The sequence below is a fragment of the Hyla sarda genome, chromosome 9, assembly GCF_029499605.1.
Source record: "Hyla sarda isolate aHylSar1 chromosome 9, aHylSar1.hap1, whole genome shotgun sequence".
Taxonomy (NCBI): Eukaryota; Metazoa; Chordata; class Amphibia; order Anura; family Hylidae; genus Hyla; species Hyla sarda.
Window position 1 is genome coordinate 12,838,268 of NC_079197.1, and position 15,804 is coordinate 12,854,071.

Consider the following 15,804-nt stretch of genomic DNA (forward strand, 5'->3'; position numbering starts at 1 on the left):
AGAATAGTGACGTCACGGCTCCGCCCCCCGTGTGATGAAACGCTCCGCCCCCTCAATGCAAGTCTATTGGAGGGACGTGACAGCTGTCACGCCCCCTTCCATAGGTTTGCATTGAGGGGGTGGAGCGTGACGTCACCCGGGGGCGGATCCGTGACGTCACTATGCTCCGTCCCCGTGATCGCCAGTAATCAGACCCGGAGTGAACATGCTCCAGGGACTGATGCTAACGGGGTGTGCTGCGTGGAAGATCACGGGGGTCCCCAGCGGTGGGACCCCCGCGATCAGGCATCTTATCCCCTATTCTTTGGATAGGGGATAAGATGTCTTAGCGACGGAGTACCCCTTTAACCATCGCCGGGCAGTAATGGGTCATATGATGTTACATAACACATTCATTTCATCATGATATATTATATTCTTACTTACTCTTTCAGTGGGATACTCTGTTCTATATGTGTTAAAGGGGTACTCCGGAGTAAAAAATAAATAAATTATGTTTTCAAATCAACTGGTGGCAGAAAATTCTACAGATTTGTAAATCACTTCTAAATAAAAATCTTAACGCTTCCAGTACTTTTCAGCTGCTGTATGCTCCACAGGAAGTTGTGTAGTTCTTTCCATTCTGACCACAGTGCTCTCTGCTGACGCCTCTGTCCATGTCAGGAGCTGTCCAGAGTAGGAGCAAATCCCCATATAGCAAACCTCTCCTGCTCTGGAGAGTTCCTGACATGGAACAGAGGTGTCAGCAGAGAGCACTGTGGTCAGACTAGAAAGAGCAACACCACTTCCTGTGGAGCATACAGCAGCTAATAAGTCCTGGAAGGATTCAGATTTTTATATAAAAATAATTTACAAATCTGTTTAACTTTCTGCCACCAGTTGTTTTGAAAACATTTTTCTTTCCTCCAGAGTACCCCTTTAGGCTTATCCCTTGGAGACACCTCCAACAGAAGGGGACTGTCTACGGTGGAGAACCCCAAACTTAAAGCATACCTGTCGCTTTAAAACACTTTTGACTTGTTCTAGAGACATTTCAAAAGTTCCTTGGAGTCGGGGTCTGAGTGTTCTCTAGAACGAGTGGGGAGAGAAGACAATCCCATAGAATTACATTATAAGTTCATCTTGGTCACGTGACACATAGCTGGGAGAGAATACACTTAGTCCATCACTTTCCCGGCTCGATCTTCAATCATTCGAGGTCTGTACCCTCAGACTCCGACCAATCAAAACTTTTGACATGTTACTACAAGTCCAAAGTGTTTTTTTGTTTTTTTAAATGACAGTGTCCATTTTATACATAAGGTTACATCCTTACCTGCAGATCAGCAGAATGTTCCTTTCGTACTTTGGCCAAATTCTCTTCATGCTGCAACTGATTCCTCTCAATTGTCTCCTAAAAAGCATCAGATAGACAAGATTTACTTCAAGGAAGCTGAACCAAAAAGATGAAGCATGTTGACTCATTTCTCTGGCCCATACACCAGTGGTGTCCAAACGGTGGCCCTCCAGATGTTGCAAAACTACAATTCCCAGCATGCCCGGACAGCCATCGGCTGTCCGGGCCTGCTGGGAGTTGTAGTTTTGCAACATCTGGAGGGCCACCGTTTGGACACCACTGCCATACACCTTAGATGTCAGCCTTCTGCTGTCCAGGCATGCTGGGAGTAGTAGTTTTGCAACAGCTGGAGGCACCCTGGTTGGGAAACACCGCAACAGAGGCTGATGAGAATGGGTTGTATGTAGTCTGTGACACACAGGACTAGAACAGTAAGGCTTTGTTCACACGGCAGAATATTTGCAGAATGTCTGTGCGGAAAACACGGAGCAGGAGCCCGCAAAAAATGCCAGCGCTAGAACCGCTCGGAAATCTATTTCTGAGTCTATTTCACCGAAACAATTTACATGTCCATTCTTTTGGCGGAGGTCGGAATCAGGATAAGTGCCGTGTGCACGGTGCAGCAGTACCCCATTGGACACAATAGGACTCTGCTGCAACGGAAATTTCCAAGTGGAATTTGGCCGCCGGATTCTGCTCGGAAATTCCATTGTGTGAACACGGCCTAAAACAGAGTAACCCTACACTTACTTCTGCTTCCTTTAGTCGCCGCTCAAACCAGCCTTTGGTTCCTTCCAGTGACTGAATCTGTAAGCGGAGTTCTTCTGTTGTCTGCTGCAATCCTTCTAACTCCCGGCATCGAGCCTGGAAAAAAAAAAAAAACATTGTTTAAATAAATTGTTTAAATAAATTGTTGAATTAATTGTTAAATGGTCAGTGTCATTAAAACAAATTTTTGCTATTGCACTCCTTATGGTGAATAAAAAAATCCTTTCTAATATACTTTGTTTAAAAAAAATTGAAGTTTTCTTAAAAAAGCTGCCACTAGATGTCTCCCTACTTAAGCACATTTCCCTCCATCTCTTGCACAGACTTTGGACTCCTGCTGGCCTGACAGAAGTCCAAAATCAGGAAATGCGGTCTGGAGTGCTGAGAAGAAAGGAGGGGGGGGGGGTGCAGCCTTAGCCAATCATAGCTCATCTCACACTGGACTGCTCTGGGCTGTGTGTAGCAGAGTGAGGGAGGAAGTTCTCCCCTGTATGGCTTCAGATGATGTCACGCCTGCTGGGGAACGCCCTTTCCCAGTCTGTGTATCTGACTGAGACTGAGCAGAAAATACAGAACAATATCAAGGTAGAAAACAAAAAAATTATAAAAATAGAGGCAGGGGGTGGTTTATCATGATGGGGGCAGTGAACTGGGAGGATTATAAAATGTATCAAGATCATAACAGGTAAATTCTTAAACTGCTTATTAAGTGTTAAATTAATTAAATTTAAAAAAATATATATTTTTTTTTGTTAAAAAAACAAAAAACACACACAGATGCACATACATGCAGGTGTATCAGTGGGAACTTCTGGGATACAGAAATGCTACATAACACAACACCCAACAACCCATGGGACGATCATATAATGGACATGGGATTCCGGTCAGCAGATCTCAGATCTACCTTACAGAAAAGGGAATATATTCCGTAGTAAGTTTATATGACTTCAATTTTTCATCAATTAATATGACCGTGCCAAATCTGTCCAAATATCTAATATCATGGGCGTCACTGAGAGGCATGCGTACTTGACTGTTGTTGCTTTATTTTTCTTACATGTACAGTTAGTTTTTGTTGACACTGTATGTATTACACTTATATGTATGTTCTTTCTCCCAATGACTAGCATTGTCTATTGACTATGTACCTGTGTGAACGGACAGGTTGTATTTTCTTATACTCCAATTACTGCTGCACACAGAATGGCCATAGGGTGAATGGGCCCTTAAAGGGGGTACTCCAGTGGAAAACTTTTTTTTTTAATGAACTGGTGCCAGAAAGTTAGACAGATTTGTAAATAAATTCTAATAAAAAATCTTAATCCGTTAAGCACTTTTTAGCAGCTTTATGCTACAGAGGAAATTATTTTCTTTTTGAATTTCTTTTTTGTCTTGTCCACAGTGCTCTCTGCTGACACCTGATGCCCGTATCAGAAACTGTCCAGAGCAGGAGAAAATCCCCATAGCAAACCTATCCTGCTCTGGACAGTTCCGGACATGGACAGAGGTGTCAGCAGAGAGCACTGTGGACAAGACAAAAAAAAGAAATTCAAAAAGAAAAGCCTTTCCTCTGTAGCATACAGCTGCTAAAGAGTACTAAAAAGGATTAAGATTTTTTAATAGAAGCCATTTACGACGATGAAGAGCGCCGACGATGCAGAGGATCCCGAGGAGGACGCACCGGAGCCCCGGTGGCAGCTGAAGAAGTGAAGCAGTCTGTGCTGCCGGATAGCCGTTTATGCGACGGCCCAACATACAAAAGCATCGTATGTTGATGCTGCCTCTGAGAGGCCATCGCATGTTGAAATTATCGTATGTCGGGGCCATCGTAGGTCGAGGGGTCACTGTATATGTATGTGTATATATATATATATATATATATATATATATATATATATATATATATGCGCATATAAACCTGGCTTTTTTATACAGGTCCATGAGTGATTGATCAGTCAGTGGACATTACCTTCTCATCTCTCAGTTGAACCCTCAGCTCTTCCTCTCCGCGGTTCTTCTCTTCGTGAAGCTCCCTCAGCTCCTTCTCATACTTGGCTCTTATACCCAGTACCTCCTTCTCATGCTGGAGCTTAATATTTCCCACCTCTTCTTTGTGCCGGGCCTTCTCCTGCTGCATTTCGATGGCCATCTCATCCAGCATACCTTTCCTCTTATCCGCACTCTGCAAGGGACAGGAGCTCGAGTCACCAGCCAGATGTGATACCAGAAAAGATCGATACAAAGGACAACAAGTACCTTTCGTGCTTCATCAAGATCCTGCTGCAGCTGCTGAACCTCCTGCTTCTGTTCTTGAAGCTGCTCCAGAAGTCGGCCATTGGCGCGGCTGGACTCCTGCCGAAAAGAGAGTGAAACTTTGGTTTGTGCAAAGGAATAACAAAAACATTGAAAGGGGTACTCCACTGAAAAAATCGTATCCCCTATCCAAAGGATAGATGATAAGATGTCTGATCACAGGGTCCTGCCGCTGGGGACCCCCCGCGATCTCCGGGCTGGCAGTGGTGGCGCCTGGAACACGAAAGCTTGACGCTTCCGTGTCCGTGATATCATGCCACGCCCCCTCCATTTTATCTCTATGTGAGGGGACAAGACGGCTAGTGTGTAGCAGCCACGCCTCCTCTGATAGAAATGAATGGAGGGGACGTGGCGGTTGTAGTCGCCAGTCATCTGGCTCGGAGCGGAGTTCACTCCGTGCACTGGATGAATGAGGTGACGCAGAGGAGATTGCGGGGGTCCCCCAAGATCAGACATCTTATCCCCTATTCTTTGGATAAGGGGTAAGATGTCTTCCAGCGGAGTACCTCTAAAATGTTCATAGGGATGCTCTCTAAGGGTGCATTCACACGGCCGTCTATCCCCATTTTTTTTCCCCCGTTTCGGTTCCGTTGTTGCTGCTTATAAACGGATTACAAACAGTTGTAAAATAATCCCATTGATGTCAATGGGATATTTTTTTTACAATCTTTTCACATCCATTTGCACCCGTCTGTGCTCATTTCAGGGTTTTTTTACGGGAGAAAAGATGGTGCATGCCGTATTTTTTCTCCCATCAAAAAAGAAGAAGAAAAGACGGATACAGTAAATTTAACATTAAAGTCTATGGAAAATGGGATGAGCCTTTAATGTCATCCGTTTGCATCCGTTTTTTCAATCCGTTTTTATTTCTGAGCATGCATTTTTAATAAAGTCCATTTTAATTTTTGATGGGAGAAGAACGGGACGGGTCTAGACGGCAGTGTGAACACAGCCTAATACAGCCCTAAGGATGAATCCACATCTAGCAGATTTGTTGCAGAATATTCTATTACTGTCCTATTTAACTGATGCTAAACACGTTTCGGGATGGTCCCCTTCCTCAGTAGCAGTCTATACACCGCTACTGAGGAAGGGGACCCCCACAAAACGCGTTTAGAATTTTTGTATACCCCAATACTGATAGATCACTTGCATATGAACTTTCAGATATATTCACCAACCCAAATTATTATTTTTTTCGCTCGTAACTGCTGGAACCTCACTACTTAGGTACCACACGCACAATTCTCAGCACGAGGACGCCACCACTGCCCACTACACCCGCCACCAACCACTGCTACCAACTACAGACACTTCCATCATGGCCGAACACACATCCGTGCCATCCTGCAGCAAGATCAGATCGCGACAAGCAGTACTCTCCGGAGCCGTAGACTAACATTTCGGTCCGGACACATGTCCGTGCCCGTCTGCAAGCATTAGGAAGAACGGCTCTTCACATCACTGTACTGCTACCCAGATCGCATATCTCCTCTGAAAGCAGCGGGGACCTCGCTCTATTTGCCGGCTGTCGGGTGGCGAGTGGTGCAGCGCATCAACTGTCTCATATGTTTATATATGCTGAACCTATATATCTGATTACCTCATAGACTGTATCCGATGAGTGACTATATATACATTTTTATGCAGGCAGTCATACTGATTTTTATAATCTTTTTACCCTCATCATTTATTGTTAATTCATATGTATGTATTTCATCTGTGGCGAGGACCCTGTAATAGACGTGACTTTCAATTAATAGTTTAATAAATATTTTAAGCAAAAAAAAGCCATATCAGTTATTTATTTATTTTAATTTTAGTAGCAAATCTAGTAGTATATGCGTATATACTTAGAGGGCTGTATCCAGTCATGTAAATTCTCTGTTTTTTGGCATGAAGGGTATCGTGCAATACAGCGACCTCCGTATACATTGTATTTTATAGTGTGAACCACCCCCAACCCTTTGTATTATTGATCCTAGGATCACTACCACCAGCTCCTTGAGGGCCCCATTTGTCTCCCACCTGCAGCTGCGTTTTCAGGTCTTCTCTCTGGGCCAGCAGAGCTTCCTTCTCGTTCTGCAGTTGCTGAAGTTCGGCCGTCAGGGCTGCACTTTGGTCCCGTAATAAACTGAGCTCCTGAGTCCTAGATGTCTGAATCTATATAATACAGAGAATGGGTGTAACAGATTTCAGTAACATCAATACTCAGAATGTATAAAAGTGATAGAAGACTGTGCGGCTCAAAGAGAGCAATGCAAATTGTGGACAAATCTGGTGGATATTAGATCCAAAGTACAAGAAGGAGTTAAATAATTCAATTGATTATTATTATTTTTTATTAATAAAAAAAAATATATATATATTATATATATATATATATATATATACACACACATACATTAAATAAAAAAATAAAATAAAACAATTCAGTTAAAAATATTAAAAATCTGCTGGTCGTGATTCATGGATGTATTTATAGTGTACAGATGGGATACACATTCAGCATCAGAGCTTCTCCTCCAACCAATATTGCAGCAGCCACATTAATAACGATAATTTACATTAATTTCCTATTCACATCAGTAGGAGATGATCTGCAGTAACCCAGAACGGCATCTACACCAGTGTTTCCCAACCAGGGGGCCTCCAGCTGTTGCACAACTACAACTCCCAGCAAGCCCAGACAGCCTTCGGCTGTCTGGGCATGCTGGGAGTTGTAGTTTTGCAACAGCTGGAGGCACCCTGGTTGGAAAACACTGATCCACACAATGTATGGTGCTGTCTGCTTCTGTCTCTTATTAGTGTTGTCTGTGGAGGGGCCATCAATAATAAACCCATACTGATGTATATACCAGTTTTTTCCAACTAGTGTGCCTCCAGCTGTTGCAAATCTACAACTCCCAGCATGCCCGGACAGCACACTGCTCTATGTTTCAGCAAAGTCCAGCATCTGAATTTTCCGCCGGGGAAATTCTGCCATGTGCACGGTGCAGCAGAATCCTCCTGAAAACTATTATTAAGATGAAAATCTACCAAGTTAATGGGCCCATACTGCGCTCAATGAGCACTGCTGCCTCTTTTGGTCCCAGCGATCACATGACTGATCATATGATTGCTAGGATAGTACTAATAGGAAGTTGCAGCTCGCCCTAACTAGGCCAATCCCAGCTCTATCAGAGACAACGGTCACCATCACAGTGTTGAAGAAAAAAATGAAAGTAAAAAATTATATCTATCTATCTATATATATATATATACACAATTGAAAGTAGAATATTATATATATTAGTTAAATAATAATAAAATCCATAAATTTTAAAGGGGTACTCCGGTGGAAAACAATTTTTTTTTAAATCAACTGGTGCCAGGAAGTTATACAGATTTGAAAATTACTTCTATTTAAAAATCTTAACCCTTCCAGTACTTCTGTATGCTCCACAGGAAGTTGTGTAGTTATTTTCTGTCTGACCACAGTGCTCTCTGCTGACACCTCTGTCCCTGTCAGGAACTGTCCAGAGCAAGAGAGGTTTGCTATTGGGATTTGTTCCTGCTCTGGACAGTTCCTGACACGGACAGAGGAGTCAGCAGAGAGCACTGTGGTCTGACTGGAAAGGACTACACAACTTCCTCTGGAGCATAAAGCAGCTGATAAGTACTGGAAGGATTAAGATTTTTAAATAGAAGTAATTTACACATCTGTTTAACTTTCTATATAAAATAAATAAATAAAAAGAAAAGTTTTCCACCGGAGTACCCCTTTAAGCGAAAGACCACAAAATAAATGCAGACAATAAGAACTGCAAATAAGAAGTAAATTTTAGGGTGTACGAGGACCACAAAACTTAAAAGGGGTCTGCCCACTAAAGACACTTATTCCCTATTCACAGGATAGCAGATAGTCTTCTAAACAGAGGTCTGACCGGTGGGACCCTCACGATCACATGAACAGGGGTTGGTCTGTGTCCAGCCCCCCCTGCTGCCTAAATGGATGATATGTCCAACATGAGCCCTGCTGCTCACCCAATTCTAAGGGCTGTATGAAGACCGGTAAGTGCTGTACACGGCTATCTTCCTCCAACGGCAGAGATAACTCAGTACCCCCATCATCGTGTTTACTGGGGGTCCCAGTCAGGCACTGAGCCCCTATCCTGTCTTTCATAGGCAAACCCATAGGCATTTACAAAAATATCATACTTTGTTTCTATTTTTGTCCATGAGAAACCTTTAAATAAAGTTATAAGACAGTGGACTTAAAGGGGTATTCCAAGCAAAAACTTTTTTTTATATATCAACTGGCTCCGGAAAGTTAAACAGATTTGTAAATTACTTCTATTAAAAAATCTTAATCCTTCCAATAGTTATTAGCTTCTGAAGTTTTCTGTCTAACTGCTCAATGATGATGTCACGTCCAGAGAGCTGTGCATGATGGGAGAATATCCCCATAGGAACTGCCCAGCTCCCGGGACGTGACATCATCATTGAGCAGTTAGACAGAAAACAACAACACAACTTCAGAAGCTAATAACTATTGGAAGGATTAAGATTTTTTTATAGAAGTAATTTACAAATCTGTTTAACTTTCCGGAGCCAGTTGATATATAAAAAATAAAGTTTTGGCCTGGAATACCCCTTTAACCCGGGCCCTTCAGATGTTGCAAAACTTCAACTCTCAGCATGCCCGGACAGCCAACGGCTGTCCGGGCATGCTGGGAGTTGAAGTTTTGCAACATCTGGAGGGCCACAGTTTGAGACCACTATTATAAGAGAAGCTGCTGATATCAGCTGAAGGTAAATCCATCCGTACACACTCCCGGATCGGCCTTGTTCACACAGAGGACACATGCATTCAGTGGCTTTTATATTCAGCCAAGCATTTATTAATAAACAATTTGGCTTTGATGTGATTGAGAGGATTTGTGTCACTTGTGATTCTTCGGATGGATTAATGTGATTTGGCTGATGGTGAAGGATTTGTATACCTGCTCCAAGGCCGCTAGGTTGGTACGCAGGGCATCGTTCTCTGACAAAATTTGGTCAACCTGCTCCTGGCTCTCCGCACTTTGCCACGCTACCTAAACCCAGGAAGACGGCCGCAAAAAGAAGCAGAGGGGAGCGGAAGACGGGAGAAGAGCGGGAAAGAGGAGAGTTCAGTGACAGAAACAGAAGTGGGCGTTCAGCATTAGCAGGCCCCGCGGTTAGGGGCCAACGTACCTGCTCCTGGAGTCCGTGCAGGGCCTTGTCATGGTCTTGCTTCAGGCTCTGGATCTGCTCCCTCATATCAGAACATGTCTGCAGAGAAAGGAAACTTCATATAAGGAAGAAGTAATTATAATGTGGTTCTCCAGGTCTTGGGAGACTACAATTCCCAGCAGCCACTGGGAGACATACATTCTCTACAGATGGAAACCAACAAATTGAAGACAAGAACAAAAAAAGCAAATGGTTTTCCTCAAAAACTCAAATATTATTTAGTTTAAACCTGTTTTATCACATGTATGCCAAGTTAGAAGGGGCCCTGAATATAAAAGAGAAAAAAGAAAAAGTCACGCTTTCTTGAACACAGCCTATGTGATTCTCCCCCTATAAACTGCCTTCCTACCTATCTATAGCCTCTGTGATTTCCCCCTATAAATAGCTTTCCTACCTATCTACAGCCTATGTGATTTCCCTCGATAAACTGCTTTCCTACCTATCTACAGCCTTTGCAATTTCCCCCTATAAATAGCTTTCCTACCTATCTACAGCCTATGTGATTTCCCCCTATAAACTGCTTTCCTACCTATCTACAGCCTCTGCGATTTCCCCCTATAAATAGCTTTCCTACCTATCTACAGCCTCTGCGATTTCCCCCTATAAATAGCTTTCCTACCTATCTACAGCCTATGTGATTTCCCCCTATAAACTGCTTTTCTACCTATTTAAAGCCTATGTGATCTCCCCCCTATAAACTGCGTTCCTACCTATCTACAGCCTATGTGATTCCCCCCTATAAACTGCTTTTCTACCTATCTAAAGCCTATGTGATTCCCCCTATAAACTGCTTTTCTACCTATCTACAGCCTATGTGATTCCCCCCCTATAAACTGCTTTCCTACCTATCTACAGCTAATGTGATTATGCCCTGTAAACTGCTTTCCTACCTATCTACAGCCTATTTGATTCCCCCCTATAAACTGCTTTCCAACCTATCTAAAGCCTATGTGATTTCCCACTATAAACTGCTTTCCTACCTATCCACAGCCTATGTGATTTCCCCCTGTAAACTGCTTTCCTACCTATCTACAGCATATGTGAATTGCACTCTTAACACTTTCCACTCCTTCTCCACACTCTAGCCTACCATTTATAGCCTTCTACCCCTCCCTGCTGCTATCTTCAACACTGGCGCCAATCCTGAGAATTGTCGTATTGCTACATCCCTTTTGAGTTACTCCATGCACAGCATCACTCCCAGCCACCTGGTTGTGCAGCAAAAGGCAGCACAGTCTCTTTCACTTGGTATCACACTGTAGCTCCCTGCGCAGAAAGACTGTGCACTGGAAAAGCAGTGAAGGAGACGCAGTGCTGCATAATGCTGCCTGTCCTTCTTTCTCAGGAATGGTGGGTATCACGGACCCTTCATTAAGGTCAGATGCTTACTGAACATAATGTGATGGCAAATCCTAACAATATACCATCACCTTATGAAAGGGTAAAACCCATTTAAAGGGGAACTCTGGTACTTAAAGGAGATCTGTAGTGGAAAGTTTTTTATAATCCCCTGTGCCTGGGCTGCAAAAGGTAACAAAACAAACTTCAACTTACCTTCCAACATTCCCCTGTTGCAGAGATATCGGTGTCCCGATCCTCCGGTGGCGGTCTTCTTCCTGCTTTCTTTTTGCAGCCCGGCCCCACAGGGAATTCTGAAAAATTACTACTAAAGATCTCCTTTAGTATCTCCGGCTCTCCCATAGAGATGCATGAAGGGTATGTGAACCCCTGATCCGTGAACATGCATGAGGAGAGCGGGACAGGAGAGTGCGTAGGGTCCCAGCGGGTGGACCCCCCCACGATCAGACACTTATTTCCTACCCTGTGGATAGGAGATAAATAGTACCAGTGATCCCCTTTAATTCTCCATTTAGGAAAAAAAAGTTAAAGGGGTACTCCGGTGGAAAACGTTTTTTTTTTTTTTTTTTTTTAATCAACTGGTGCCAGAAAGTTAAACAGATTTGTAAATGACTTCTATTAAAAAATCTTAATCCTTCCAGTACTTATTAGCTGCTGAATACTACAGAAGAAATTATTTTCTTTTCGGAACACAGAGCTCTCTGCTGACATCATGACCACAGCGCTCTCTGCTGACATCTCTGTCCATTTTAAGAACTGTCAAGAGTAGGAGAAAATACCCATAGCAAACATATGCTGCTCTAAACAGTTCCTAAAATGGACAGAGGTGTCAGCAGAGAGCACTGTGCTTTTGATGTCAGCAGAGAGCTCTGTGTTCCAAAAAGAAAAGAATTTCCTCTGTAGTATTCAGCAGCTAATAAGTACTGGAACGATTAAGATTTTTTTTAATAGAAGTAATTTACAAATCTACTCAACTTTCTGTCAACAGTTGATTTGAAGAAAAAAATAAAAAATAAAATAAAAGGTTCCCACCGGAGTACCCCTTTAACTAAAAAAATCTATTTCAGTACAGAGGTATTCATTGCCTTTATTGCTTGACAAACCGGTTGGAGCAAATGGAAGATAAATAATCCCTAGATATAAATCGGCCCTCGGTTACCTGTTGAGTTGCATTCAGGTCTTGCTGCAACTTCTGGTTCCGTAAGATTGAGGCTTTCAGTTCTTCCTCTTTCCTCTGCTGGATTTCCTCTATTTTCGTCCTGGTTTGGAGACAGTAAAAGTTACAATTTTGTGATCAGAATGACCCCCTGCCGCCCCAGATCTGTGGATAATGGACTCACCTGCTATCATTGTATAGGGCTTCCTTGTCTGTTTGGAGGCGCAGGTAACTGTTGGGGAGGAAATGTTACACATGAAGAGGGATTATGGCTGAAAGCAGGGTTCATATACAAGACACTGGCCTGCAACCCTGGCTTGGCCTATTGTTAATATGTTCTGAATGGAGAGAGGAGGGGTAAGCCACTGCCAGACAGCTGAAATCCAACATGCCCGACTGTTCTGTAACCAACAACAACTGCTGGGGAGAGCTGGGAGACCCCATAACCTTCAGAGCAGTGTTTGCCAACCAGGGTGCCTCCAGCTGTTCCAAAACTACAACTCTCAACATGCCCGGACAGCCGTTGGCTGTCCGGGCATGCTGGGAGTTGTAGTTTTGCAACAGCTGGAGGCACCCTGGTTAAGAAACACTTCTTAACAGAATTGTCCGTGTGCGGCTTTGAGCCAGGGTAAGATTCTTAACCTTTATTCTACCCATTGTGGGGGAGATTCCATTCACTCTCATTCATTATGTTTATATAGATTCCCTGGTTATACGTTAGACTTTACTATATTTTTTCTGGTGTAAACCAGTACATTAGGGGGTCCGACTCCTGGCAACCTCCTCAGCTGGATGAAGTAGCCCTGATGCCTGGACAAGCACAGCAGCCTCTTCACTGTTTATCAGGCACAGCGCCGTAAATTTGGAACTACAAGCAGCTTTGTACTATTTATTCAAATGGGACTGAGCTGCGTTAAGCTGCAATACCAGGCACAACCACTACAAAATGTATGGCGCTGTACCTGGTTAAAGGGTACCTTTCATCAAAAAAAAACTTTTGATATATTATAGATATAGATCAATGTATGCAGAATAACTTTCCAATTGCATGTCATAAAAAAATGTGCTTCTATTTAATTTTCCACTTTGAAAAAAATGACCACTAGAGGTCTCCCTATCAGTCCTGGCCGCAAGATTTCAGACTCATGCTGGAGTCCTAAATCTCAGACTGCAGCCGGGACACAGACAAGCTCAGCACTGCTCCCTGCCTGTCAATCAGACAGGCATGAGCCATAACTATGCTCATAGCACAGCAGGGCATACTCAGCAGGGCAGGGCATTCATTTTACTATCTGAGCTCTGATCTTTCTTCTCTCTGCACAGGCAGTTGTAAACAGAGAGAAGATTCAGAGCTGCCGGCTGAGCTTGTCTGTGTCCCGGCTGCAGTCTGACATTTAAGAGCCCAGCATGAGTCTGAAATCTATATAAAGGGATTGTGGCCAGGACTGGTAGGGAGACCTCTAGTGGTCATTTTTTCAAAGTGGAAAATTAAATAGAAAGAAGCATATTTTTTTAATTACATGCAATTGGAAAGTTTTTCTGCATACGTTAATCTATAATATATCAAAGGTACCCTTTAACAGTGAAGAGGCTGCAAGTGGCATCAGCCCCCTTCAATCAGCTGATCAGTCGGGGAGCCAAGAGTCAGACCCACTGTTGCTTTGATAATTCTAAAGATAAGCCATCAATATTAAATTCCCAGATATCCCCCCTAAGGCTTATAAGGAGTCTCATGTTTTATATAGGGAATATATGAACGTTTTCGGACACCAAACAGACATGACATAGTGTGGAGTCTGTACTCTCAGCTTTCCTTACACTCTACTCTATGGATCACTTACCTGTCATGTTTCTTTTTTAGCTTTTCTGATACCTGTTCAGGAAAAAAATAAAAAATAATTTAAAGGGGTTATCCAGGCGAAAACTTTTTTTTATATATCAACTGGCTCTGGAAAGTTAAACAGATTTGTAAATTACTTCTATTAAAAAATCTTAATCCTTCCAATAGTTATTAGCTTCTGAAGTTGAGTTGCTGTTTTCTGTCTAACTGCTTTCTGATGACTCACGTCCCGGGAGCTGTGCAGTTCCTATGGAGATATTCTCCCATCATGCACAGCTCCCGGGTCGTGACATCATCATTGAGCAGTTAGACAGAAAACTTCAGAAGCTAATAACTATTGGAAGGATTAAGATTTTTTAATAGAAGTAATTTACAAATCTGTTTAACTTTCCGGAGCCAGTTGATATATAAAAAAAAGTTTTTGCCTGGAATACCCCTTTAATTTAATTAATTTAATGAAATAAAATAAAAATCAATAATAGGGGCAGGATAACCAAAATTCCAATAATTTATCACTGCATTATCAGAAATGCCCAATCATGGGCCGGGTATGTGTGTTTTATTACTATGCACATAATGCTAGTGTAACAAGATGATATACCGGACTATTAGATACAATCCTGCTAATCCAACATAATATGGGATTAAAGGGGTACTCCGGTGGAAAACTTTTTTTTCTTTAAATCAACTGGTGCTGGAAAGTTAAAAAGATTTGTAAATGACTTCTATTAAGAGAATCTTAATCCTTCCAGTACGTATTAGCTGCTGAATACTACAGAGGAATTTTTTTTCTTTTTGGAACACAGAGCTCTCTGCTGACATCACGAGCACAGTGCTCTCTGCTGACATCTCTGTCCATTTTAGGAACTGTCCAGAGCAGCATATGTTTTCTATGGGGATTTTCTCCTACTCTGGACAGTTCTTGAAACGGACAGAGGTGTCAGCAGAGAGCACTGTGCTTGTGATGTCAGCAGAGAGCTCTGTGTTCCAAAAAGAAAAGAATTTCCTCTGTAGTATTCAGCAGCTAATAAGTACAGAGAAGGATTAATATTTATTAATAGAAGCAATTTACAAATCTGTTTAACTTTCTGGCATCAGTTGTTAAATAAAAAAAATAAAATAAAAATAAAAAGTTTTCCACCGGAGTACCCCTTTAAATCTACATCATCAGATTGTAGGTTTACTGACCATAGAATGTGCAGTACAGACCCCCCCTATTGCAGTGTTTCCCAACCAGGGTGCCCACAGCTGTGGCAAAACTACAACTCCCAGTATGCCCGGACAGCCAAAGGCTGTCCGGGCATGCTGGGAGCTGTAGTTTTTCAACAGCTGGAGGCACCATGGTTGGGAACCAGTGCCCTATTGTTTTGGATCACAGTTTGTTAAGCCCCATCTTGGGTAAGGGCATCTTTGTAGCACAGATCTACAAAAGTTCCTTACGAATGATTCAGTCCTAGAGAACTGACTCACATTCAAAATTAAAGGGGTTTCCTAATCTTATGTCAATAAAAGGGTAATAATTGAAGAATTAAATAAGAAAAGAAAATAGGAAACTTTCTAATGCACTCGCTCACCGCTTCCCAGATGTCAAAACATTTTGCACTCATATGGACATTTATCAATGGGTTTAGTCAGGTTTTCTTTACTATAATTGTCGCAAAATTGTCGCAACTGCGACTACGCGATTTGTCGTGCGACATTTTGACTGGAAAGCGAGAAAAGCAAGTTTTCCAAAAATTAACTACTTAGTAATAATTTTAAAATGGACTACGG

The 15,804-nt window shown here is 42.5% G+C and overlaps 1 protein-coding gene across 3 annotated transcripts in view; it reads right to left on the reverse strand.

Moving 5' to 3' along the window:
- GRIPAP1 (GRIP1 associated protein 1) overlaps positions 1-15,804 on the reverse strand; it is a 98,996-nt gene that overhangs the window by 63,945 nt on the left and 19,247 nt on the right. For 2 of the 3 annotated variants that reach the window (XM_056540894.1, XM_056540892.1), the window contains exons 11-20: positions 14,033-14,064; positions 12,376-12,423; positions 12,195-12,294; positions 9,638-9,715; positions 9,406-9,498; positions 6,449-6,583; positions 4,364-4,459; positions 4,077-4,289; positions 2,087-2,200; positions 1,316-1,393 (exon numbers count right to left, since the gene is read on the reverse strand). In XM_056540894.1, the coding sequence (XP_056396869.1) occupies positions 1,316-1,393; positions 2,087-2,200; positions 4,077-4,289; positions 4,364-4,459; positions 6,449-6,583; positions 9,406-9,498; positions 9,638-9,715; positions 12,195-12,294; positions 12,376-12,423; positions 14,033-14,064 (987 nt within the window). The remainder of the gene's footprint in view (positions 1-1,315; positions 1,394-2,086; positions 2,201-4,076; positions 4,290-4,363; positions 4,460-6,448; positions 6,584-9,405; positions 9,499-9,637; positions 9,716-12,194; positions 12,295-12,375; positions 12,424-14,032; positions 14,065-15,804) is intronic. The other variant, XM_056540895.1, reaches the window with a different exon arrangement.